The sequence below is a fragment of the Symphalangus syndactylus genome, chromosome 11, assembly GCF_028878055.3.
Source record: "Symphalangus syndactylus isolate Jambi chromosome 11, NHGRI_mSymSyn1-v2.1_pri, whole genome shotgun sequence".
NCBI lineage: Eukaryota > Metazoa > Chordata > Mammalia > Primates > Hylobatidae > Symphalangus > Symphalangus syndactylus.
In genome coordinates this window covers 83,084,589-83,108,932 of record NC_072433.2, presented here as the reverse complement: position 1 = coordinate 83,108,932, position 24,344 = coordinate 83,084,589, and the positions used below count along the sequence as shown (strand labels likewise).

At 38.9% G+C, this 24,344-nt stretch overlaps 1 protein-coding gene and 1 pseudogene across 4 annotated transcripts in view; both read right to left on the bottom strand.

Annotated features, from left to right (window-relative positions):
• RHOBTB3 (Rho related BTB domain containing 3) overlaps positions 1 to 24,344 on the bottom strand; it is an 87,148-nt gene that overhangs the window by 39,182 nt on the left and 23,622 nt on the right. For all 4 annotated transcript variants that reach the window (XM_063612380.1, XM_055233373.2, XM_055233374.2 and 1 more), the window contains exons 6-8: positions 22,934 to 23,299; positions 15,038 to 15,150; positions 10,481 to 10,601 (exon numbers count right to left, since the gene is read on the bottom strand). In XM_063612380.1, coding sequence (XP_063468450.1) covers positions 10,481 to 10,601; positions 15,038 to 15,150; positions 22,934 to 23,299 — 600 coding nt within the window. The remainder of the gene's footprint in view (positions 1 to 10,480; positions 10,602 to 15,037; positions 15,151 to 22,933; positions 23,300 to 24,344) is intronic.
• LOC129457831 (60 kDa heat shock protein, mitochondrial-like) lies at positions 4,726 to 9,348 on the bottom strand (annotated as a pseudogene).

Genomic DNA, 24,344 nt, shown 5'->3' with positions numbered 1-24,344 from the left:
CAGGCATGCGCTACCTTGCCTGGCTAACTTTTTTGGTATTTTTACTAGGGACAGGGCTTTGCTGTGTTGGCCAGGCTGGTCTTGAACTCCTGGCTTCAAGTGATGCTTCCACCTCAGCCTCTCAAAGTGCTGGCATTACAGGCGTGAGCCACTGCACCCGGCCAACTGTGCCTTTAAGCATTTTTAAGCCTATTTCAAGGTTGGAATTTAGTTTGGAAAACCATTACACTTCCTGTTAAGAAAACATCAACTTCAGTTTTTCACCTCTTTAAACTACTGTTTTGATGTTATAAATCGTTCTGTTGTGAAACTGTAATATGGTTTAGTATGGTTAGATCTTTCAACACTGTATATAAAAATATGCTGAAGGAACATAATGCGGTTTATGGTTTATGTACTAACTGGCAATAGGATACAGGTAAAGAAATTACTTAAGGAAAAGGCAGATAGCATTTTCTAGTTAAAAGATAATCATGTTCCTTAAAACTGTCAAGGTCAAACTATCTTTTCTTTGTAGTATTCATTTGATGTTACAATTTTAAGAATTTTTTTCTAAGGAAAAGAACTACAAGAGTGAAACAAAAATGAAAAGCCCAAGTTTTCTAGTCACTTTACATAGATTATCAAGGATCTTTGTTTTGACTGTTTACTAAAATACATTTGTCACACTTTCTTCATACTACTTTCCAGGTTTCAAAAGTGAAATTTTTAGAACTGTTTTTGGTTTCATTCCTAAAAAATGATACCTACCTAGCTCAAGAGACATCCAAAATATGTACTAGCTAAGTAAACGGCGAGGGAATGTAATTTTCTAAAGAACTCTTCATGTGACAGAGACTCATATCAAAAGGACATCCATACCTCTCTAAATATTTACCAAGACTGACTTTAGAACTGCTATAGTAACTTTTTTTACATGCCAAAACAACAAATTGGGAGTGGTAGAGAAAATATATATATTTGATGATCACCTGTCATAGGGATGGTATCCCATTTTCTATCCTAGGCTAATTCCAGCCAGTTTTTGGTGAAGGTCTGGGACAATTTAAAGGAAAGATTGGCTGCGAACGTGGATTCAGCAGGAAAAAGTACAGCGATCCACCGGTACTAGCTGCCACTGCAGGTGAAGAGGAGTGGAGTCTGCAGGTGAAGCCTCTGCTAGTCCTTTGTATGCACTATCTCAACCCCTGTGGAGTCTGCAGGTGAAGCCTCTGCTAGTCCTTTGTATGCACTATCTCAACCCCTGTGACCACGCCACAGAGTAGAAATTAGTATCCCTATTTTATAGGCAAAAAACCAAAAGAACCAGAAATGTAAAGTAACATAGCCAAACCTACATAGTAAGTATGCAACCAAGCAAAGACCTTAACCAGGTCTTTCTGACTCATGGCACTACCACCTCATCAAGGTGCCTCAGTATATCAGTTCTGGTCTAAATTGTTCCATAGATTCCATTCTCATTTAGTTTTCCTTAAACCTCTCATGAGGTTAATATTCACGCTCAAAACTGGAGTAAAGAAGCCAAAGACTTATTACATGTGACTTCAAATTTATTATTATTGTATGAAATAATTACAAAATATAATTATAAAATAAATTGCATTTTTAAAATTTATTTTATTTTTTATTTTTATTATTATTTTTTTGAGACAGAGTCTCACTCTGTCTTCCGGCTAGAGTACAGTGGTATGATCTTAGCTCACAGCTTCCTCTGCTTTCTAGGTTCAAGCGATTCTTGTGCCTCAGCCTTCCGAGTAGCTGGGATTATAGGCGTGTGCCACCTTGCCTGGCTGATTTTTGTATTTTTAATGGAGACGGGGTTTCACCATGTTGGCCAGGCTGGTCTTGAACTCCCAACCTCAGGTGATCCACCCAACTTGGCCTCCAAAAGTGCTGGGATTACAGCCATGAGTCACCATGCCCAGCCAAAACATTACATTTAAATGGATAATCATCTAATTTTTAAATTATTATTCCAATTACTTCACATAAATTTGTATTGATAATATCAAAGTTACATTCCAATGTGAATTATTTCACAACTATGAATCTTTTGAAGTGTGTATTTTGCATCATAAATATTTTAAGTAAAGTGTATAGCAAAAAAAACTGTAAATTTATCTGAAGACTTCACCGTAACTTAAAAAAAAGTTTATAATTGAGACTGGTTACCGACCCTTACTTTGAGGGTCTGTCTTAAGTTTGACATAAATTTAAAATATAAAAATATTTTCCTTCCCAATTTTTTTTTTGGTTTGGTGTAAAACATTTAGATTACACATCAATGATAAAGTGAGAAGTACTTTCACACTTCCAATTGCTATTCCCATTTACAGCCCCCAAAATTAGACATTCATTTTTCAGAGTGACATTAAAATTTAGTTGTCTGTTAATAATTTAGCTACAATTCAAAACCATAGAGCCTAAAGGCTGTCACACTGAGAGGCATTAACATGATCTAAAAAGCAAACCTTCATGCCTGGCACAGGTTGAGTAGCCCTTATCTTAAATGCTGGAGACCAGAAATGTTTCAACATTTCCATTTTTTTTTAGATTTTGGAATATTTGAGAGAAAGAGAGAGATATGTATATACATATATTATTAAGAATGTTTAATAGTATATATATATACACACATTCTTAATAGTTTAGGATCTCTAATCTCCTTAATAGTTTAGCATCTCTAATCCAAAAATCCAAAATCCAAAATGCTCCAATAAGCATTTTCTTTGAGCACCACATCAGCACTCAAAAAATCTTGGATTTTAGGGCATTTTGGATTTTGAGTTTTAGATTAAGGGTACTTAACCCTTAATGACAAGAATGTAAAATAGGATATATGAGAGAATGCAGTTTGACTTTAAATAGAGCAACAGTTATGATTGTGCCATTCTGAAATCAATCTAATTTTTCTAGGTGCACTAACCAGGTGTTTTAAGCACTCTCACGCTCGCCTTTGAGTTAAAGTGCAAATCTCTGCTCCACCATCATGTGGCAAGGAGGGCTGTGAATACCAATACCAAAATACAACACTGTTTCAAGACTTGAGATTTACATATACAATCTCTAGCAGAGTTGCGGCCAGAGTCAATGCTATCATATATATACGTACTACAAATGTCTCAATACTAAAAGATTCAATGGATCTGAAGAGATTTGGATTTTGATTTGCACAGTCTGAACTTCTTGATTCTAGACTAGAAGATTAAAAACACACAGTAGTATCAAATTTGCAAGAAAAATTAAGATATAAGCATACTTAATGCTGACGAGGATTTGTTTGTATGAAAACAAGCACTTTCATACACTGACAATGGGAATGTAAATTAGTGCAATGTTTCTGGACATATACAATTTCATAGCATTTATGATGTCTTAGAGATGTTCCTATTCTTTGACAAGGAATCTATTCCAAGGGCATAATCCTAATTTCAGAGTGAGATATTTACATTAAATCTTCAATGCAGCTGTTATTTCTAATAATGAAAATAAAGGAGATACCTAAATTTACACCTATAGTAAAAAAATAGGATATAGCCATATAATAACATTAAAAATGTTAGTTAACAAGGGGTTTTTAATCCAGTGTAAAGTGCTTAAGACATAAGTTTAAAAATAAAAGACACAATTGAGTACACAGTATCTATTTTCCCAGCCCCTTTTTCTAAGCAGAGGAAAACTGACTTGAGGGAAATTATGCCAAAATCAAACTGTGATTGTTATTGGGGCATAGGATTATGGGTGATTTTTATTTTTTATTTTTTGCATCTTTATATGTTATCTGACTGTCCTACAATGAGCACATACAAAATTTTTCTAATCACCATGCCCATTTCATTTTCTTTTTTTTTTTTTGAGACCGAGTCTCGCTCTTTCACCCAGGCTGGAGCGCAGTGGCGCGATCTCGGCTCACTGCAGGCTCCGCCCCCTGGGGTTCAAGCCATTCTCCTGCCTCAGCCTCCCGCGTAGCTGGGACTACAGGCGCCCGCCACCTCGCCCGGCTAATTTTTTGTATTTTTAGTAGAGACAGGGTTTCACCGTGTTAGCCAGGATGGTCTCGACCTCCTGACCTTGTGATCCACCCACCTCGGCCTCCCAAAGTGCTGGGATTACAGGCGTGAGCCACCGCACCTGGCCACCCATTTCATTTTCTAAAGATGACCACTGTTCACAATATGGAATATAACTTTCCTGACCTTTTTAATTAACTTATAAACAAAACAGACATTTTCTATAAGTGTGATCATTCTGTGCACACTTGGTTAAAACAATCGTATATGACTTTCATAAACAGAAAAAATTAAAGTTTCTTCATGAAATTCAACTATTTGCTATTCAAGGAGATGAAACAGATTGGTGATTTGCTGAGTCATCTGCTTATTTCTCACTCAGAATGCCTCTGGTTTTTCTACTTCTCCCTATACATTTTGGAAGAATTCCAAAGGTACATCAGAGAAATGGCCCTGGTAAGCTGAGCCTGCTTCCAGAGTGACCACAGTGAGGCAAATTCAAACACGCTCCAGGCCGGGTGCGGTGGCTCATGCCTGTAATCCCAGCACTTAGGGAGGCCGAGGTGGGCGGATCACAAGGTCAGGAGTTCGAGACAAGCCTGGCCAACACAGTGAAACCCTGTCTCTACTAAAAGTACAAAAATTAGCTGGTTATGATGGCGGGCGCCTGTTATCCCAGCTACTTGAGAGGCTGAGGCAGGAGAATCGCTTGAACCCGGGAGGCAGAGGTTGCAGTGAGCCAAGATCGTGCCACTGCACTCCAGCCTGGGCGACACAGTGAGACTCTGTCTCAAAAAAAAAAAAAAAAAAAACATGCTCCATTCCATTCAATGGGCTAGTGGTCACATATTTTAACCATGAAAGGAGCAAGAATTCACTCAACTTCTAACTCAAAATTTCTTCTTAGTTTTCTCACTGCTACCCTGCAAGTAGTGCAAGAAGAATCAAAGAAGGATGGCTATTAGTTACATAACTCTTACCACTAAAAAGAACCTTTTGTTATCTGTGTGGTTCGTCACCCTCTTCACTTCACAAACGAGACTTGAAGACAAGAAATGTCAGGTGACTTGCTCACAGACACACTGGTCAGGACGCAAAGCCAAAGCTGGAACTGGGGCCCATCCTGACGAAATGACACTGCTGCTGCTGTCTACAGCTCCCCTCCCCAACTCTCAGGTGCTGGTGTGCCTCGCCTACAGCTGGCCTTAGAGAAGCTGCTGCCGGATCCTGCCTCCACCATTCCTGCTGTTCCCTGATTCTGACTCCCAAGAAGACTTGGTTTTAGAGCTAGGGAAGCAATGAAGAGCACCACAGCAGTTGCTGCACATCATCAGCACAGACATCCAGCCAGCCCTTCCTGACCCCAGCCCCTGCATAAAGGGTGAAAGGGGAGCAGGTGCCTGCAGTAAGTAGAATCATGGAAGAAAAGCACGAGATTAGGAAGAGCAAGGATTCGCCACATCATTGCTTATCTCTCTTTTTTAATATGACACATATTTTCATGTGTTACATATTCCCTTTGAAAATCTTTTCAGTGAGTTATGCTAACATAATGTTTGATGCCAATGCCTCCCATGCAAATTATAAGCAAATTTGGTAGCTATTTTATAACACAGCAAAAGAGAAAAGGTGGGGATGGGAGACAACCCCTAATTCATCGATGTGTGATGGGGCCAGGCATTCATATTCAATTTACTTGAAAAAGATTGCTCTCAAACTATGCTGCAAAATGAACATCCCTGGCAAAGAGATGGACCCTCTTTCCTTTCACAAGTTTATTACAAGGCAAAGTCTTCTTCACGTGCATTTATGCTTCAGTGGTGGATTCCCAAGTTTAGGATCATTAATCTTACTACCAATAGCCATTTATTAAAGGCAAGTCACAGTTCTAGGGACTGTAGGAGACACAGCAATGTAACAACATAGATCCTTTATTAGTGGAAATTTTAAGTTTCCTCCTGCGGCCAAGAATTATGGCTTCCTTCTCACAGTTAAACTTCTAAAGCACACACACAAAGAATGAGATTAGTCATTTAGAGAATAACCCAGAATTCCAGAGTCTTAGGGGATGACTGAGGGGTTTGGGAACATCCGAAACTCCAATCAAGAGGACCTAGGATAAAAAAAAAAAGGAGCAGACAGAGGACTAAAACATACTCATGACTTGGGAAGTAAATACCTAATCGAGTACACTGTACCTAATTTGTATAAAATACTGTGCAAATGTTAAGAGATTGGTCAGCCCTGGCCATAGAACCAGTAGCTAGAACATCTAGGAAGATCAGAGATGCTTGGTCTGGTTAATACAAACACTATGTTATAGGACAGAAGACATCTACCAGAATGTACCATGCCCTGGATCAAACACCACTAGACACTACTCTCACGTGTTCACCATATAACCTTCAGATTACCAATTCTTTTTCTGGTTATGAAAAGCAGTGCCCTAGGTTGTTATAATGGTCACTGGAATGGTTTTCCCCCGCCTTATCTCCATCTTGCAGAGTCTGCTCAGTGTGAGTCCAATCAACCCTAAATCACAGGTGACCCCAGTGCCCCCCAGGAAGTCATCTGGAAGACAGCATTCAGCCATCTCCGGCGGCATCATTCTCCTTCTTTCAGAATGTAGAAACTGATTCAATCTCCATAAACTAGACTTTTTTTTAAAAGCTAATTTTAGAAAGGTGGAAATACTTTTTAATTTACCAATCATATTTCTTCTTAACAATGGATGTAGTCTTTTCTGTTGAAATGAGAAGTTTCTTAGATGATTGTACAAAATTATCTATTCCTGTGTTTCTCTGGTATGGATAGAGCGTACCAAACACTTTTAGTAAATGTCTTCATCAACAGACAGTTCTCTCCTAGAAGCTAATGAGAGAATTCTGTAATCGCCAGGAGCTTTATCCCTGACTAGGCGTGCCCTACCTATAATGAGCAATTTATGAAAGCTGTCTTTAGATAGACACTTAGGATCTTTATTTAGGCAACAAATAAATCAAGGTGTGATCATATGAGGGGCTTAGAGCCAGTTTTAGGTCTTTCTAAAATGACGAAAGCATGATATAAAGTCTGTGTCCTCTTGTTAGCTTTTTTTCCAGTTGTTTTTCTGTATCTCAAGGTCACTCTTGCTGCCCTACTTTCAGCGTCCCAGGTTCACACTGCACACGGGGCTGGCCTTGGCTTCTCGGAAGGTACATTGGAAAGTTTCCATTTCCCTGTCTTGGCAGATGACCAAAGTTAAAAGTAATGTGCATCTTTCTGAGGAAATATTTTTAAAAGTAAATGACTATTATTAGCTGCTACACAATTCTACCATTAGATTAGATTGTATCTTCCTTTTAGTAATTGCCCATCTAAAGTTCTACTCAGATTTTCACTGGAAAACAGCTCCTTCGATCTTTCTTGCATAACTGAAGGTATCTGACAATTCATTCTTTTTTAACTTTAAACAAATCTGTATTAAATAAAGGTTGTCACATAATTGGGTATTCCTCTACTTTGTACACAATTATTCTTACTCTCCACAGAAAAGCTGCTTCTTAACTTCTCATCTGCTGTTAGCAAGCACTAAAACCCTGATTTTAACAGCATAGTAGTAAAAATGCCTCAGCGATTTAAGCTGAAAGCAGTACATTGGTACGTGGCTCTTTCACCCAGTATCAGGAATGTAAAAATGCCTTTTTATTCAAAAATACAAAGTAAATTATTTGTAGGCATGAACAATGACAGCAGTAAACTGCTATTTATTGTCAGCTGAAATCAGTAACTGATGGTTGTAGTGATTTTTTAAAAACATCACCCAGCGTTTTCCTCAGTCATTTTCCTCAAATGATTTCTCTGTAGTTACTGGTGAGAAATACTGCCTTGAGCTTCCTATCACAGTTCATTAATAAATGTCAAGCCCTATTCTAGGAATCAGAAATGCCACCTCCCATCCCACCTACCGCACCCATTCCAGGGTCCTTCTCTTCTTTAGGAATTTCTGTGACTACAACTTCTGCTGTAATTAATGGAGAAGCCACCCAAGCAGCATCTAATAAAGCAGTTCTCACATCCTTCGTTGGGCCAATGATTCCTCTTCCACCATATTCACAAAATCTCCAACCATAGCTCATAACCAGCTTCTGAGGATCGCTGCACAACTGTTTTAACTACCAAAGATCTTTCAACACCTACATTCTTAGCAGTGGTCACTGCCAGAATGTTGAGTATTCTTTTAATAATTTCTATACCAATTTTTTATTTTTATTAGTTGGAGTTAATGAGTCCAAGGCTGGAATGCACTGAAGCAAGGCACAACCCCATCCCAGAATGGTGTCTTCTTCAGTAGCAGCTCTTATAGCATTAAGGGCATCTGTAACTCTGTCTTTCTTTTCATTAATTTTGACATCACTTGTCACACCAACCTTCAGCACAGCTACTCCATTTTAAAGTTTTGCCATTCATTCACTTTTACCTTTTCATATTCACTAGCTGTGATATCTAACTGCTCAATGATTTCTTGAATACAATTTTCAATTCAAGACTTGTCACCATTTCCTTTAAAGAGCATAGCATCACCTTTGGTCACAATGACCTCTCCAACTTTTCCTGTGTTATGAGGCCTACCCCTCTTCTCCAAACACTGCACCACTAATAGCAAGAGCCACATCTTTAAGCTGGTTCTTTCTATTGTCAACAAACCTGGAGCTTTTACTGCTATAACCTGAGGACCAACTTTTAGCCTATTCAAAAGGAAGGTTCGTAGAGCTTCTCCATCAATGTCTTCAGCAATGACAACCAAAGGCTTATAGTGAGCACTGGCAATTTCAAGAGTAGGTACAATAGACTGGGCACTAGACATCTCTGTTTCACTCAACAGAACATAGGCATCTTTGAACTCACGTTTTTGACCTTTTGATGTATTAATAAGTTATGCAAAAATTTAGCCTAATTATTCGATGCATTAATAAGATACACAAAAATTTCAATGTATTAATAAGGTAGGCAAAATTAGATATGGTGATTCTAATGCATCATTCAGTGTTTTTCCACTGTTTACTGTGATGACAACCCTTTTCATTGCTTCAGAAATGATGTTGCTGATTTCTTTGTCTCTATTTGCAGAAATTATAGCAACCTGAATAATTTCTTCAAGGGTTATCACAGGTTTAGACTGCTTCTTCAGTTCAGCAATTAGAGCATCAATAGCTAACATCATATCTTTCCTGATTTTCACTGGATTAGCACCTCTGCTAATCTTCTCAAAGACTTTCTTGACCATAGGGAGTGCAAGCACAGTAGCAGTGGTGGTGCCACCCCCAGCCTCTTCATTTGTGTTATTGGCAACATCTTAGTGTTACCGGCAACAAGCTTAGCTCCAATATTTTTATATTTATCCTTTAAGCCAACTGACTTTGCAACAGTCACACCATCTTTTGTTACTCTGGGACTTCCCTAGCTTCATTCAATAATCACAGTTCTTCCCTTCGGCCCCACTGTAGCAGCTACGGCACCGGCTAAAAGGTCGACACCTTGAAGAATTAAGGCTCAGGCACCTGCACCAAATTTTACATCTTTGGCATAAGCCCAAGTGAGATGAGGATCCTAGTATCCTGGTCTCATCTGCGGAAAGACTGGGTAATCCAAGTATTTCTATGGGGCAGCAGCAGCAGAGCTTGTGCAGTCAGACAGGTCAGCGGCCAGTGAGGGACAGAATGCAAGACACACATGGCGATGAGCCACGTCCCCTCCCTCCGCCTCTCCCCCACCTGGTGGCACCTTGTGTGCTGGCGGCTCCCACCACATTCTTTATATCTTAATCTACTAAAGTGACAAAATTATCCAAGCGAGTAATCAATAATGGGCACTCAAACAGCTCATCTTCATTAAAATTAGGTAGCCTTACTTTCTTAGAGACATAAGCAGCAGCTCTCAGTTGCTCTGGTGATAAAATTCTCAGAGTGCTAGGAGGAATAAATGTAGCAATATCCATGGGTGCCTGAGGTGGGCCAGGCATAACCCTCAGTCCTTTTGCTCAAAAGAAACAGAAGACAGCTGAATAAAACAATGGTCAATTCCTTTTGCTCAAATAAAAAGGAAGAGAGCTGGATAAAATAAGCTAGAGATAAAATAATTTTAAGGGGGTTAGCTCCAGATGCAGCAAACACTAGGATCTTAAAGAAATACACACAAAAATATATAATAAAATATTATAGATCATCCCATCCCTTGCTAGGCCCTAAAAGTTGATGAAGCATATGGAAAAGGAAAAAATACTATGGGAAATACAGATTTATTTTATCATTTTAATAAAATACTTCCTATTTACCTAGAAGATTTTGTTGACATTAACGTAGTATTAATCTACATCCCTCAATAGGGAATAATCATTCCTTCACACCAAACATTCAAACCTGAAGTAGAAAGCAAGGAAAGAAAATAAGAAATAAAAATGAATCATAAACTTTGTAAAAGTTGATCCATACCTTGAATTTCGAAGACAACATCAGCAAGCATCGGCTTATTAAGGAAAAACTTGAGGGAAGTGTTATAAAACCACAGAGGTTTTCTGGCTTGATAGGTTTTGCAATTCCTTAGGCAATTAATCTATAAGGGAAAACAAAAATACAGGGGAAAGGTTGTTTAATATGCTTTGATAACATATAGGTTAGGCTAGGAATTTGGAAAATTATGCTAAATCTCAAAAGAAATATGATTCCCTACTCTATGGCATCTCTGATCACAGGTTTCAAAGGAACTTACCTTTAAGAACTGTATGGGCTGCCAGTCAGTGAACAACACTGCTCTCTTCGGCATTCACAGCAGTAAACGAATTGCCTAAGTGAAAACTCAGCTCCATGGCTGAGAAGCTGCAAGGTCCTGAAACCCTATGACTCTTTGTCGAGAAACAGACAACAGTAGTCCAACTCCATACAAATGCCTACTAAAATATGTTTACATGTACAACCTAATTTGTTCATTAAGATAGTCCTTGATTTGTAATTAAGAAAAATACATCTTTTGGCCAGGCGCAGTGGCTCACGCCTACAATCCCAGCACTTTGGAGGCCAAGGTGGGCACTTGAGGTCTGGAGTTTGAGACCAGCCTGGCTAACATAGCAAAACCCCGTTTCTACTGAAAATACAAAAATTAGCTGGACATGGTGGCACGTGCCTGTAATACCAGCTACTCGGGAAGCTGAGGCAGTAGAATCACTTGAACCCGAGGGGCAGAGGCTGCAGTAAGCTGAGATTATGCCACTGCACTCCAGCCTGGGCGACAGAGTGAGACCCTGTCTCCAAAAAAAGAAAAGAAAAATACAACTTTCCCTTATCACACCATATCCTTCTTCTGCTTACTAGCTTAACACTTTCTCTTAAAGGAGTGAGCATTTAAAAAAATAACCAAGAGTGATGAAGTGGTTCACTTCCATCTTTTTTGAGATGGAGTCTTGCTCTGTGGCCCAGGCTAGAGTGCAATGGTGCGATCTTGACTCACTGCCACCTCCACCTCCCAGGCTCAAGTGCTTCTGGTGCCTCAGCCTCCCGAGAAGCTGGGACTACAGGCATGCGCCACCACGCCCAGCTAATTTTTTGTAGAGACAGGGTTTTGCCATATTTCCCAGGTTGGTCTCAAACTCTTAACCTCAGGCAATCCGCCTACCTTGGCCTCCCAAAATGCTAGGATTACAGGTGTGAGCCACCAGGCCCGGCGGGTTCACCACCATCTTCATCTCCAATCTTATAATCCTAATTGTCCTTCCTACTCACAGCAGAGCCCACTAGAACCTATAAAGAGTTTCCTGGGTTTCTGATCTGGCGTTCTGGAGACTCTCTCCCTTGATAACTTGTCTGTCCTGTCGTGCCTGGCTGGAGCTAGTGGCTCCGGGAGCAGCCTCTCTGTCTAACTCAGGCCTCAGTGCTTTATCCTTTCTGTGGTCTTCAGGCATCCCCTGTGTGCCAACCCTCCTGGAAGTCAAGGGCCAGCCTCCCTTTCCATACCCGCCACCCTTTTTTCTTTTCTTTTCTTTCCTTTCTTTTTCTTTTTTTTTTTAAATTTTACTCTGTTTACAGTGGATAAACAAAACAAGCCTGAATATTTTCAGGTAGTGTTACCCAAATGATGATGAAATAATAAGTCATTTTAAATACTAGGATTCATTAAGACCACAATCTTGCCTAAAGCCTATGTTGTTCCCTAATTTGGAATGATTTACTTATGATTTTTATTGAAATATCATATTTTATTCACTTTAAATTCTGATGTCTCCACCCATTTCCCCTGCTGAATCTCAGAGCCCCAGCCCTGGTCAGAATGCTAATAATCCTCTGCCTGGCTAGCTAGGAAACTCTGAAAGCTTTATCCTTAAGAAATAAACATACAACATTAGCAGTAATAAGAATAAATGACACCTACTTCTCACTCTAAATTAATCTACTATGGTGGGAAGTTTAAAATCTTTGGTTGGGGGGGGAAATGATATTATTCTTCCTCCTAAGGCAGAAAAAAACATTCCAGAATGGTATCCATACACAAAACAGAGAGGCAAAACAGAATCATACAAATCCTGGTCCTATAAAGTCATTCTGAGATCCTATACACAACATACCATCATACACATGGAAAGAATTCGGGCATGGGAGTCAAGTGACTGCCACGCTTAAGGAGAGTAACAGTCAAAAAGCATCCTGGGCTGGGCACGGTGGCTCACACCTATAATCCCGGCACTTTGGGAGGCCAAGGAGGGAGGATCACGAGGTCAGGAGATTGAGACCATCCTGGCTAACACGGTGAAACCCCATCTCTACTAAAAACACAAAAAAATTAGCTGGGTGTGGTGGTGGGCGCCTGTAGTCCCAGCTACTCAGGAGGCTGAGGCAGGAGAATGGCGTGAATCCGGGAGGCGGAGCTTGCAGTGAGCCGAGATCATGCCACTGCACTCCAGCCTGGGCGACAGAGCAAGACTCCATCTCAAAAAACAAAAACAAAAAGTGTCACTGAATTGGAGAGCTCGCAGAGGCTTCAGAAACCATCCAATTTATCCCTCATTTTATAGGAAGCCCTCACTTGCTCAAAGCCACAGAGATGATTTGTGGCAGATTCACAATTGTAATCTACGTTTCCTGAGTCCCAATTCAGGGTTACATCCCTGTGTGGTACTCAGTAAATGAGAGAGCCCCTTACCCTGGGAAAGCACAGGAAGAAGGGGTGAAATAACTCTTCTTTCCCCTTGTGCAGAGGAGGGAATTCAGTGCAATACCATGGAATCATATCACCCAGCCTTCCCTTTCCGCAACAAGAATTCATTTTATTCTCAGTATTCAAAGGAATGTGTTCCAAATCAGACTCAAGAAAAGGTTCAGGGTTAGAAGAAAAGGCAAGATTTCTGTATTTGTCAGCCATATAAAGGTTATAAATTTGCATATTGTGACTATTTTATAGATGTATATTACACATGAATGTATGAGAGAACTGGAGAGGGAGAGAATCTATAAACAGATTCCCTCATCTATTCTGTTTTGAATTTGAAAAAAATGGGAGAGCAGAAGTTTGAGAGAACACAAATGTACGTGACGTACATTTCCACTGGTCCATAAACAAGTTAATCAAGACAACTAGATGAACTGTTTTGAAAATGAGAATATAGGCATATGTGCAAATTTTTACAAATGATTCTTTGGTTGAATTTGATGGTAGCAAGAGCTACCATCCTGCCATATACTTGTAAAACTGGACAGCTTCTGTATACCTGCTTCAATGTGTTACTAAAAAAAAAAAAAAAAAAAAAAAAATCTTACCCCTTAATTCCACGTTACTTTGTTTACAAAAAAACTATTTTCTCAACTAAAGAACAATCAAGAATCTTCACTAAAAGCTAGCACAGTTTTATATTTGTAAAACATTAACTTTAAAATGTTAACAGGTTTTAGAAAACAGAAAAGTCATCTGTATTAAAAAATTAAAGGAATAATCATTTTTCTTATAATTAAAAATACCTTTATTCCGCTAAGCATTGCATATAACTTACCTTATTTATCTACTGCAGCCAATTTGTTTATCACAAAATCAGAAAAAAGAATACACTGGCTAAATTGTGTAACGGCTTAAAGTTTTGAAATGTTTTTTAAAGCCCTTACAGACTACACAATCCCAAGTTACTGTTTTAGTGTGTACCAGTCTATGGCAATATACAAAGTCTGTTTTTATAAACTTGAATCTAATTTATAATTTTGAACCTATAATTGATGAGATAATACTTAACTGTCCACCTTGTTGAATAGATTTCTCAGAACACTTGAAAAAGGGACATGCAAAACTGCTTTCCTCTCAAAAACTCTTTGAGACTTAAATTGTGAGGAGTGAGAAGGCACCCGCTCTAATAACCTTAACTGTACCTGGACAAATTAAACAGCCTTTTATTCTTGATATAGATGGTGTATTCCCAGAGCTCCAGGGGAATGTTTCAGAACGCAGAATTCTAAACAAGCATTTTAAAGACATGACTCACATGTATTTTAATTCTTACATAAATTAAAGTCTAAGATGGGGTCAAGTATGGTGGCTCATGCCTGTAAACCCAGCACCTTGGGAGGCTACAGTGGGCAGATCGCTTGAGCCCAGGAGTTTGAGACTAGCCTGGGCAACATGGAAAAACCACATCTCTACAAAAAATTTAAAAATTAGCCAGGTGTGGTGATGCATATCTGTAGTCCCAGCTCCTTGGGAGGCTGAGGTGGGAGATACCACTTGAGCCCAGGAGGTGGAGACTGCAGTGAGCCAAGATCATGCCACCGCACTCCCACCTCGGCAACACAGTGAGACCCTGTCTCTCACACACACACACACACACACACACACACAATCTAAGATACAAGTAACCCATGTTTATGTTTTAAATATTTAAATGGCAAAATATACTTAAGGGAAACATTTACATTTGTATAGCATTTGACTCTTCTAACGACTCAATTTTATATTCATCACAGTATGTGAGTTATAATTCAGAGGGTCAAAGTAAACTAACTTACAACAAATTAACTTACCTTTCCTGGTGTTTTTAAAATGCATTTAACTTTCTCAATTACATTTGAAACATCCCCAGAATCTTTCAACTTCTTCCTGATATCTTCTTCCAATTCTTCCCACTGAAAAGCACCTGTAAACAAATTAGTACATGCTGGATTTTTCTGTTAAATGAGGAAGTAACAAAAGTAAATCTCTTATTAAATACAACATTCCCTTTTTTAGTGCTTTCAATTTTTCTTTACCAGATATATATCCTTATAACTATACTAAAACATTTAAACAGCACTCACATTTCAAGAAAATCAGTTTAACTCCCCCTAAATTATTTCTCAAAATCTGAAGTCTTCCTCCCCGGACTGCTGCTACCTCTCTGCAATAGGTGGGCAGCTAGTGATAACAGCAATGGTCAGAATATGAATTCCCATGACAAGTGGTCCAGCACCCAAATTATTTACTTGCCCTGAGTAAAAAGGTAGATGTGGTCTTTTCCCAAGGGTGAATTAAATCTTACCAGTTATGGGCAGCAGTGACTACCATCAGGTAGAGGAACATGCAGCAGCAACAGAATGCATTCAGAAGGTCTCATGCATTCTCAGGGGCAGACTGGGATGCTTGAGAGCCAACTCTACAAAACCAGCCTGAGGAAGGGAGCTACATCGTCCATGTAGCTCATGTCATCGGAGCAAAATCACCCCACCGTCCCTTGCCTTTCCCCAGCCCACTTCAAAACTCTCTTCCTAGGCTCATTTCACTTCTCCCACTCTGTCAGCCTCTTTTCCTCTATGTCTTGCAAAATTCTTATTCTATGGTCAGCAAAAGCTGACCTTTTCCCCAAGGACTTCTCTTACTTGGCCTGCAGCAACCTCCTATCCAACATCCCTGCTCCCTAACAGCCTTTTCCCCATCAAATCCATCCTATTACTGAAAGCTGGTGAGTTTTCAAAAGCACGAATCTGATCATGATATTCCAAGAGATTACCCACATCCATCCTATGATTTATAGAAGGTCCTATCCCCTAAAAATATAATTCAAGAAGCCTAGTGTGGGCGGTATAGTTAGGAGACCTAGGATCCAGTTCTACCTCAGCTATTAACTACTAGTGTGACAAGTCACTTCACCTCTCTGGGTAATTCGAGACCCTTTTTTATCTGCTCTCAGTTTATTTCTTCTGATGTTTTCATTCCTGTGTTCAGCACTCACCAGATGCCTTCATGGATACTGGGGAATGAGGCAGGCACATAAACATTTATTAAACCAATGAGATCAGGCAATTGCAGCCAGTCTGTACCAACTGGAACCAAATCCAATTGGAAGGGGCAGATTGCAAGTCCAGAAGCTCTCAGGCTCTTTACAGCTGAGCCCTGCAGCACTAAGCACTAATGCATATCCTTTCAACTTCTCCCCACCTGGCCTTCCTAATACTTACAGTGTGTCCTGGGGGAGGGAGTCAAATGATATGTAGCATTTGCCATTTTTGTGATGCTACCAATATGACATCACAGAACAAGGAAACGGGGATGATAAACGCAACTGGGTTCTCACAAGCTGGTGCCAGCTCCAGCACACCACTGCTTCTTCCTGCCTTTGCTAGCTCTTTTTATGCTTTCACTGATTGCTCCCCTTCTTCCTCAAATTCCCAAACCTGTGTAGTGTAGAAGAGCTCTATGATTTCTGTTTTTCTCTTTCTGCATGAATGCTTTTTAACGTTGTGGCCACATCCTCTTTTCCCATCTCATAAATTCTTTGGATTGTATCACCAGAAAATTTCAAGTGCACACAAACATTAAAGTCAGTATAACAACGTCAGAGTGTAAGAACCCCTTAGAAGCCAATGGATCCCAGATGAAGAAAATTACTCTATGCCAGTGATTATCAACTATACCTGTGTATTATAAATACCTGGGATCTTTTATAAAATACCATCAGAGGAGGTCTCATCTCCAGATCAAGTAAATTAGAATTTCTGGGCCTGAAGCCCCTGGCATCAGTGTTTTAAAATTCTCCCTGGTGACCCTAATGTGCATTGTATGCTGCTGATGGCCACTGCTTTCCCTTTAGAAATTTCAACCACTGAGTTCGAGACCAGCCTGGCCAACATGGGGAAACCCTGTCTCTACTAAAAATACAAAAATTAGCTGGGCATGGTGGTGTGTGCCTGTAATCCCAGCTACCTGGGAGGCTGAGGCAGGAGAACTGCTTGAACCCAGGAGGCAGAGATTTCAGTGAGCCATGATCATGCCACTGCACTCCAGCCTGTGTGACAGAGTGAGACCCCGTCTCAAAAAAAGAAAAAAAAAAAAAAAAAAGAGGAAAAAGGAAAGAAATTTCAGCCATTACCCAAACCCAGTGTCCGTGGTATCCAGGAAAGGGAATATGTAAGTATTTTTTATTGTCTACACTCATCCAGTCTAAAGAAGAACATAAGTACTGTTTCTGTGTTCTTTTACCTACTTATATATGTAAAAGTTACATTGTTACTTAAGTAAAAGCATATTAACTAAAAAACACCTATAAAATATCTCCATTCAGAAGATCATCTAAAAGCAAGCAAGCATCAAATAATCGAAACAGATGGAATTAGTAGCAGGTAAATCCCCACAGGCCACTGAACTGTCTGAGAACACACACAGGAAGAATCACTCACTGAAAATGAAAGTAAGACTAATTCTCAAGAGCACACTGCTGATTGGGCTGTTTTCATAATTAGAAACATTAATCAAGTCATCTTTGAGACTTTTAGGTCCTAATAAACCAATAATCCTAAGGCTGGGACTTTCCTTTTATTTTTCTGGTGGTAAAAACATTTAACATCAGATTTACCCTCTTAGCAAACTTTAAGTATATAACACAATATCATTAACAATAGGCACAATGTCATACAGCAGGTCTCCAGAACTTACTCATCTTGCATAACTTTACTGATTGATCAACTGCAGACAAGGGCAGGATGACATCTTGCATCACTGACTGGGATTTTCTTTAGTTAACTTCTTAAAGCACTGAATTCACTTAGACTTTTAGAGCGCATGGTATACTCATGTATACCAGGCTGTGTTTTTATGCAATACAGAAAAGGGCATGCCACCGAATAATTCTAAGAACTGGAGAATGCTACATAAACTGAAGATGAAAGCTTGCTTCCACATATTTGTCTACTCTGATGGCATTTCAATAAGTGATGTGAAACTCTAAGGGCCATCTGTGGCAGGAAGAGCTCAAAGCTAAATTCTTGAGGTTCTTACAAATACTTCACTTCCTAACCATCTGAGATCATATGACTCAAGAATGTGCAACCGTAAGAATGTATCAAGTATTATAAGAATGTTACAATTGTGTGCCATGTAAGAATTACTCCCTGACGACCAGGAAAGGGCTGGCTTCACTTATCACATTACTCCTTGTTCCTTAGGATTAGTAGTTAAGTACTTATGCATTATGCAGTGTTTGTTGTTATTCAATAGAAAACTAACATATACAAAACAGATATACCTTGACTGTGTCTATTGAATCAAAAATTTGAATCGGAATAGATAGGTGTAAAATGTTAACTGGACTGTTGTTAAACAGGTCGCTCCTAAATAATGAACCAAATGTTCATAACAATTTTGGTGACGTAACACACACCAAATTTCAAATTCCTAAGGGTTAAAAAAAGCATGTTATTTAAAAAGAATTAAGATATTCTTTGTAATTTGGTTCTTTAAAAAAAAAACAAGGACAGGAGATAGGCTTATTATAATTCTCTAGCCCATGTTTGCTCAAGGCAAATATTCCTGAGCACATGATGGAGTTCAACCTCTGCTTTACCAACCCATCTGATGGGAACACAAACAAACAACTCATGTCTTCAATGGTTCTCTAGCATAACCCAAGGGCAGTGCACAGTACTTCTGTGGGAAAACCACTGCATAACCGTGCCTTAACACTTGTGTTCTATTCACAGGTTTAAAAATGTTAAAAAACAAAAACAAAAACAAAAACAAAAACAAAACAAAACAAGCCTGGCCCATTTACTGAAGTCTCTGAGAAAAATGTAGGTTTACAATTTTTGTTTGATTTGATTACAAAATACATTTTTTCAAAAACAGTGTCACTCATACACAAACAAACGAATAGAGGATCAAACAAAGCAATAAATGTTTAGATATTTTCTGTTGATAGTGGAATCTGGGTAAATTTTTTTCTCTTAATTTTCAGCATTTTTCAAAATTGTCTTTTTAGTGCAAATACAGCTTTGATATCTCTTTTTAACATAATGTAAAAGAAACTTTTCCTTGAGCCAGAGGTTGTAATCTGTAAATAATTAAAGAGTAATAAATAGATACCTGCAGAACCAGTTATTTTCCCTTTTCCTTAACCAGCATCTGGATCCCTGCAGCCCCAGGTCAATGGCCCGTGCCCCTGCTCAGACCAGACAACATCTCCGGCTTTGGCCGTGATGTACAAGGAGAGATCACAGCCGAAATGGGACGGGTCAGTGTCAGGTTAAGAAGCCAGGACTCTGAACTGGTTGAAGACCTGTAGCTCAGCAGGCTCTCCACACAATCATGCCTGCCTGCCCTCCGATCCCTATTCCAGGCTTACTTAATTTCCACCCAACCACTAGGCATCCACTTTTCCTCGCGTCAGGCAGTGGACACACAGGGCACTGAGAGCTCTGTTCCGAATAGCTCTGCATCAGTCAGCCTTGCAGCTCACCCCATTTTTACTCTGAATCCTAAGCTGATAACTTGGTAGCCTTCCTAGGCCTCTGCACTGAATTCTAGGCTCTAGTTTGCTGGCTTTGGCTGGTTCCCAGTTCTTCCAAAAGCAGGTATTCCAGCTGGTTCTGGTAGTCCAGAGATCCACCACCACCTGGGAGACTACTGGAAATGCAGAATCTCATGCCCCACTCCAGGTAACTGAATCAGAATCTCCACAGGAACAAGATCCTCAGATGATCTGCACACACTTTAAGGTTTGAAAAGCACTGGCCTAGACGATGAAGGGCCAATGGCAGGGCCACCCATTGTCTGAATGTTGGCCTTCCTGGGGCTGATTGCCAGAGTAATGGGACCTCCTGATTGAATGCCTGTCTTGGCTGCACTGTTCCACCCTCCAACCATCACCAGAGATGAGCTTTCTAAAGCCCAGTCTGATCATGCTTAAAACTCTAGCACAAGTGTAAGAGCAGGAGGAACAGCTTCCACAGGCCTTGCCCACCTCATCACCCACCAGCCATCACCTTTCACTCTATACTGCAGCCGTGGGAAATGGCCTGTGATCCCTGGAAAGCAGCAGCTACCTAGGATTACATTTTTATTAATGCAAATGTCCCCAGCATATTAATCTCTTTCAAACAGTATCAGAATGAATGCATAAAAAAATTACAACAGGTAAATGACTCCGGGGAAAGGGTCTAGGGTAGAAGGATAACTTTTTTCTTCTCTTTCCCTTTTTTTCCATCTGCCTGTATTAATTTTGCAATTAAATAAAGCAGTCCCCCTAGGAGAAAGCTAGGCAGGATCAGCCACTGGAGATATATCTAGCTATTTTACTGCTACTATGTTAAAATGGATATAAGACTTCAGAGTGCTCATATGCCTTTGAAAGTAGTCAAGAATAATTGTGGAAAACTACTGAATAATTCATATAATTTCAACAGAAAATTATCATAAAAAGTCACACCCCTCACAGTTCCTTAAACATATGATTAAAAACAGTTTTTTCTCAACATGTAAACATGTTAGTTTTTCAAAATCTTAAATTCTGAACTGTGACATTCTAAGTTTAAACGTTAAAATCTATAGTACTCAATGAAGTCTTTAACTAGTTTGGCTTATTGATATGATGATGCCCGGCTACTGGAGCCTACTCTTTAATTCAACTAAAACTTATAGAGAACCCGTTGAAGGCAATGTGCTGGGTGTGTGCTGTACAGGTGCTTAATTTATGCCTTTTCCAAGCCAATATTTCACTAACATAGCACCACATTCTACTCCAATATGTATTTTTTATCCACATAAATCTGCGTGCTGCAACTGTACTTTTCAAAATCATAATTTAAGTTTTAACTTATAAAATTACGTGACCACAACCCACATGAACAAAGTAATACCTCATTTTTAACATCAATTACTTAAATAAAGGCTGCCCCAAATTTCCCTACCTGTATGAAATGATACTTGCTTTGCAGACCTTAAACTTTTTATCTGTTCCCAACTAGGCTTTATTTGAAGCCTAAAAGCAAATTAATTATAAATGTTTCTCCAGACACATTGCAGAGCAGGAGTGACCTTAGCCTAATAGGTTATTGATACATGATTTGAAGTGGGTAAAGAAAATTAAAGACAGGAGTTCTCAGAAAACTTATATTTAGATGCTTACATTAAAATTCATTTTACATTTGTTCTTTTCCATTCTTACATGGGACACTTAGATGTAAGACCTTCAATTCATTTGCTAAAATGATTCAGATAGAACTTCTATCTTTAAAATATAGTTGCTACTGAGTTTTTAAAAAGGCAAAGAGAAAAATACTTGATAAGCTAAATCTTAAAAAGAAAGGGCGCAGTAAGGAAAAAAAAAAGTAACGTCTATGATAGTCATAGCCACAGTTAATCAGACCTCAACTAACACTGGATATTGATTTCCAGTCCGTAAGCTGAATGCAATTCTCTCTTTGACGCCCTACAAAACCTAAGAGTCGAACTGAAGAGTGAATAGCTAGGTTTTAAGGTATAGACATTTGATTTCATTTACTCTTGGAATATTTTATGTCTTTAAAACTAAATTGGACAATAAATTCTCACATTTCATATTTTGGATGTTTTTTAAAGAAATAAAATATTAACATACCTGTTTGGCAGATTATTGTTTTTACAAGTAGATATAAAACCAAGGCAAATACAAAAACATATGAAAAGATGCTTGATATCACTAATCATTAGGGAAATGCAAATCAATACCAAAATTAGATACCACATCATACCCATTAAGATGGCTACTATTAAAAAAAATAAACAGCAAGTGTTGGCAAGGACGTGGAGAAATTGGAACCCTTGTGCACAGTTTGTAGGCATGTGAAGTGGTATAGCTACTGTGGGAAATAGTATGGCAGTTCTGTAAAAAATCAAAAATAGAATTACCATGTGATCCAGCAATTCCACTTCTGTGTATATATGCAAAAAATAAAAGCAGAGTCTCAAAAGAGATATTTGTACACTATGTTCACAGCAGCATTATTCACAATAGCTAAAACAGTGGAAGCAACCCAAGTGTCCGTGGATGAATGAATGGGTAAACAAAATGTGGTCTATATGTACTACAGAATATTATCAACCTTAAAAGGAAGAAAATCCTGATACATGCCACAACTTGGATGAACCTTTAAGACATTATGCTAAGTAAAATACATCAATCACAAAATGACAAATACTGTATGATTCCACTTACATGAGGCACTTACGAGAGTTAAAATCACAGAGACAGAAAGTAGAATGGTGGCTGTTAGGGGCTGGAAAGAGGTCAGAATGGGGAATCATTGTTTAATGGGTATAGCATTTCCATTTTATAAGATGAAAAGAATTATGGAAACGGATGGTGGTGATAGTTAGACAACATTATGAATGTGTTTAATTCCACTGAACTGTGTTCTTAAAAATGGTTAAGATAGTAAAATTTGTGTTCTATGTATTTTACCACAATAAAATGAAATTGATAGGAAAAAGATGAGGCAAGTACATTTGTAAGGAAAACAGAAAGCTTGGACCAATTCTTTTATATAAAGCAAATAATATTTCATGTATAATCTTAATCTCAGATGGTAGGTAAAGATCACTGTAAAACTAACCAGTACCCTTGAGTGTCACAGGCACGTTTCATTTCCAAAGCTTATGAGATTGTAAGTAACCAGAACCACTTGACAAGATACCTGAATAAATGAAGCGAAGGATGTCTGATAAACAAGAACAGAAGAGGGCGTCTTTAACAACGACTCGTAATGGTGGGTTGCCTGAAGATTCATGGCTAGCACCTGGAAATGCAGTATCTCTGTTTATAGCAAAAAGATCCTGGGTAGTTCGGATGATACTGGAATCCTGAACGTCAGTGGGACTCTTCACATTGAAAAGCAGCATGAAAACATGGCTTACAGCGCAGAGAATGATCTTGTGGGCCTCTACAACTTCCTTTAAATCGGGGTTGTAAAATACCACGTCCACACACTGGCAGCAGAACAGCAAGTTATTTAAGTCAGAGTTATAATGTGACGCTTCAGCCTTTAAGACAGGCATTTTTTCTGTTTTGAAAAAGAAAATAAAAATAATAAATTCCTTTCAGGTTTACAGACCCAACAATTTCATGTTTACTTTAAATATAATCGTATAATATTTTAAAATATTATTAGGCTAAAGCATAAGAAACAGCCAATAACCATTTTTTCATGTACAAAAGCAGCAATTTTCTACTGCTTAACCTAATTTATAAACATATATAAACTAATTATTCAGGGACTGTAGAATTTTATAACACAGACACACAAATATTAAGTTTATTTACATTTTATAGAGCAAATGAAAAACCTATTAATGACGTATGGAGCAATAAAATAACATTTCTTCTTACTTGTGTGTCCCAAAATAAAACAATCCGCCAAATACTGAACTTTAGTATTTCATAGTCATCCTTCTTTACTTCTTTGATTTTAAAAATTCAAAGTACTGAATAAGTTCCGAAGAACCCAATCTCATATCTGAAGTCCTTTTTCTCGTGGGACCAGAAGTAGAGGTAGAGGGCTGAGCTGTTAAAATTCGGCAACTTCTCAAAGTCAAGGCTCAGAGTCTTGAACTCGACTGTTTGAAAACATTTTGACCCCTTTATTTGGATTCCAAAACCAGCATTTTTTCCTTCTAGTAAAACACTTCAGCAAAAGTGCTGACTCAGTTCCCTAATTTCTAAAAGAGAATATAACCTTCAGTTTACTAGTTTGATCACCAATAAAGAGAGATGAGCCCTCAATCAACTCAGAATACCTACACTCCAGGCCCTCACCACAGACCCTAACTGTAAAACATCTGCCATCTCATTTTTATCCAAAGAGGAGCTGAGGAAAGTGATATGTGTGAAGGTTGCTTGAAGGGTATGCAACTGTCTAAATCAGTGGAATTCAAACTTCTTTAGCAACAGAAATGCTTGATTCCAAAGCAAACCCCAGCCTATAAAACAGATAACAACAAAGTCCTTTGGAGGCCAGGCTCTCCCAGCACTATATTCCAGTCCACCCTCCTCCCTTCCACTGCCTGTGGTCCCTTCACAGAACCCTAAATGCCATGTGCCCCAGAGCC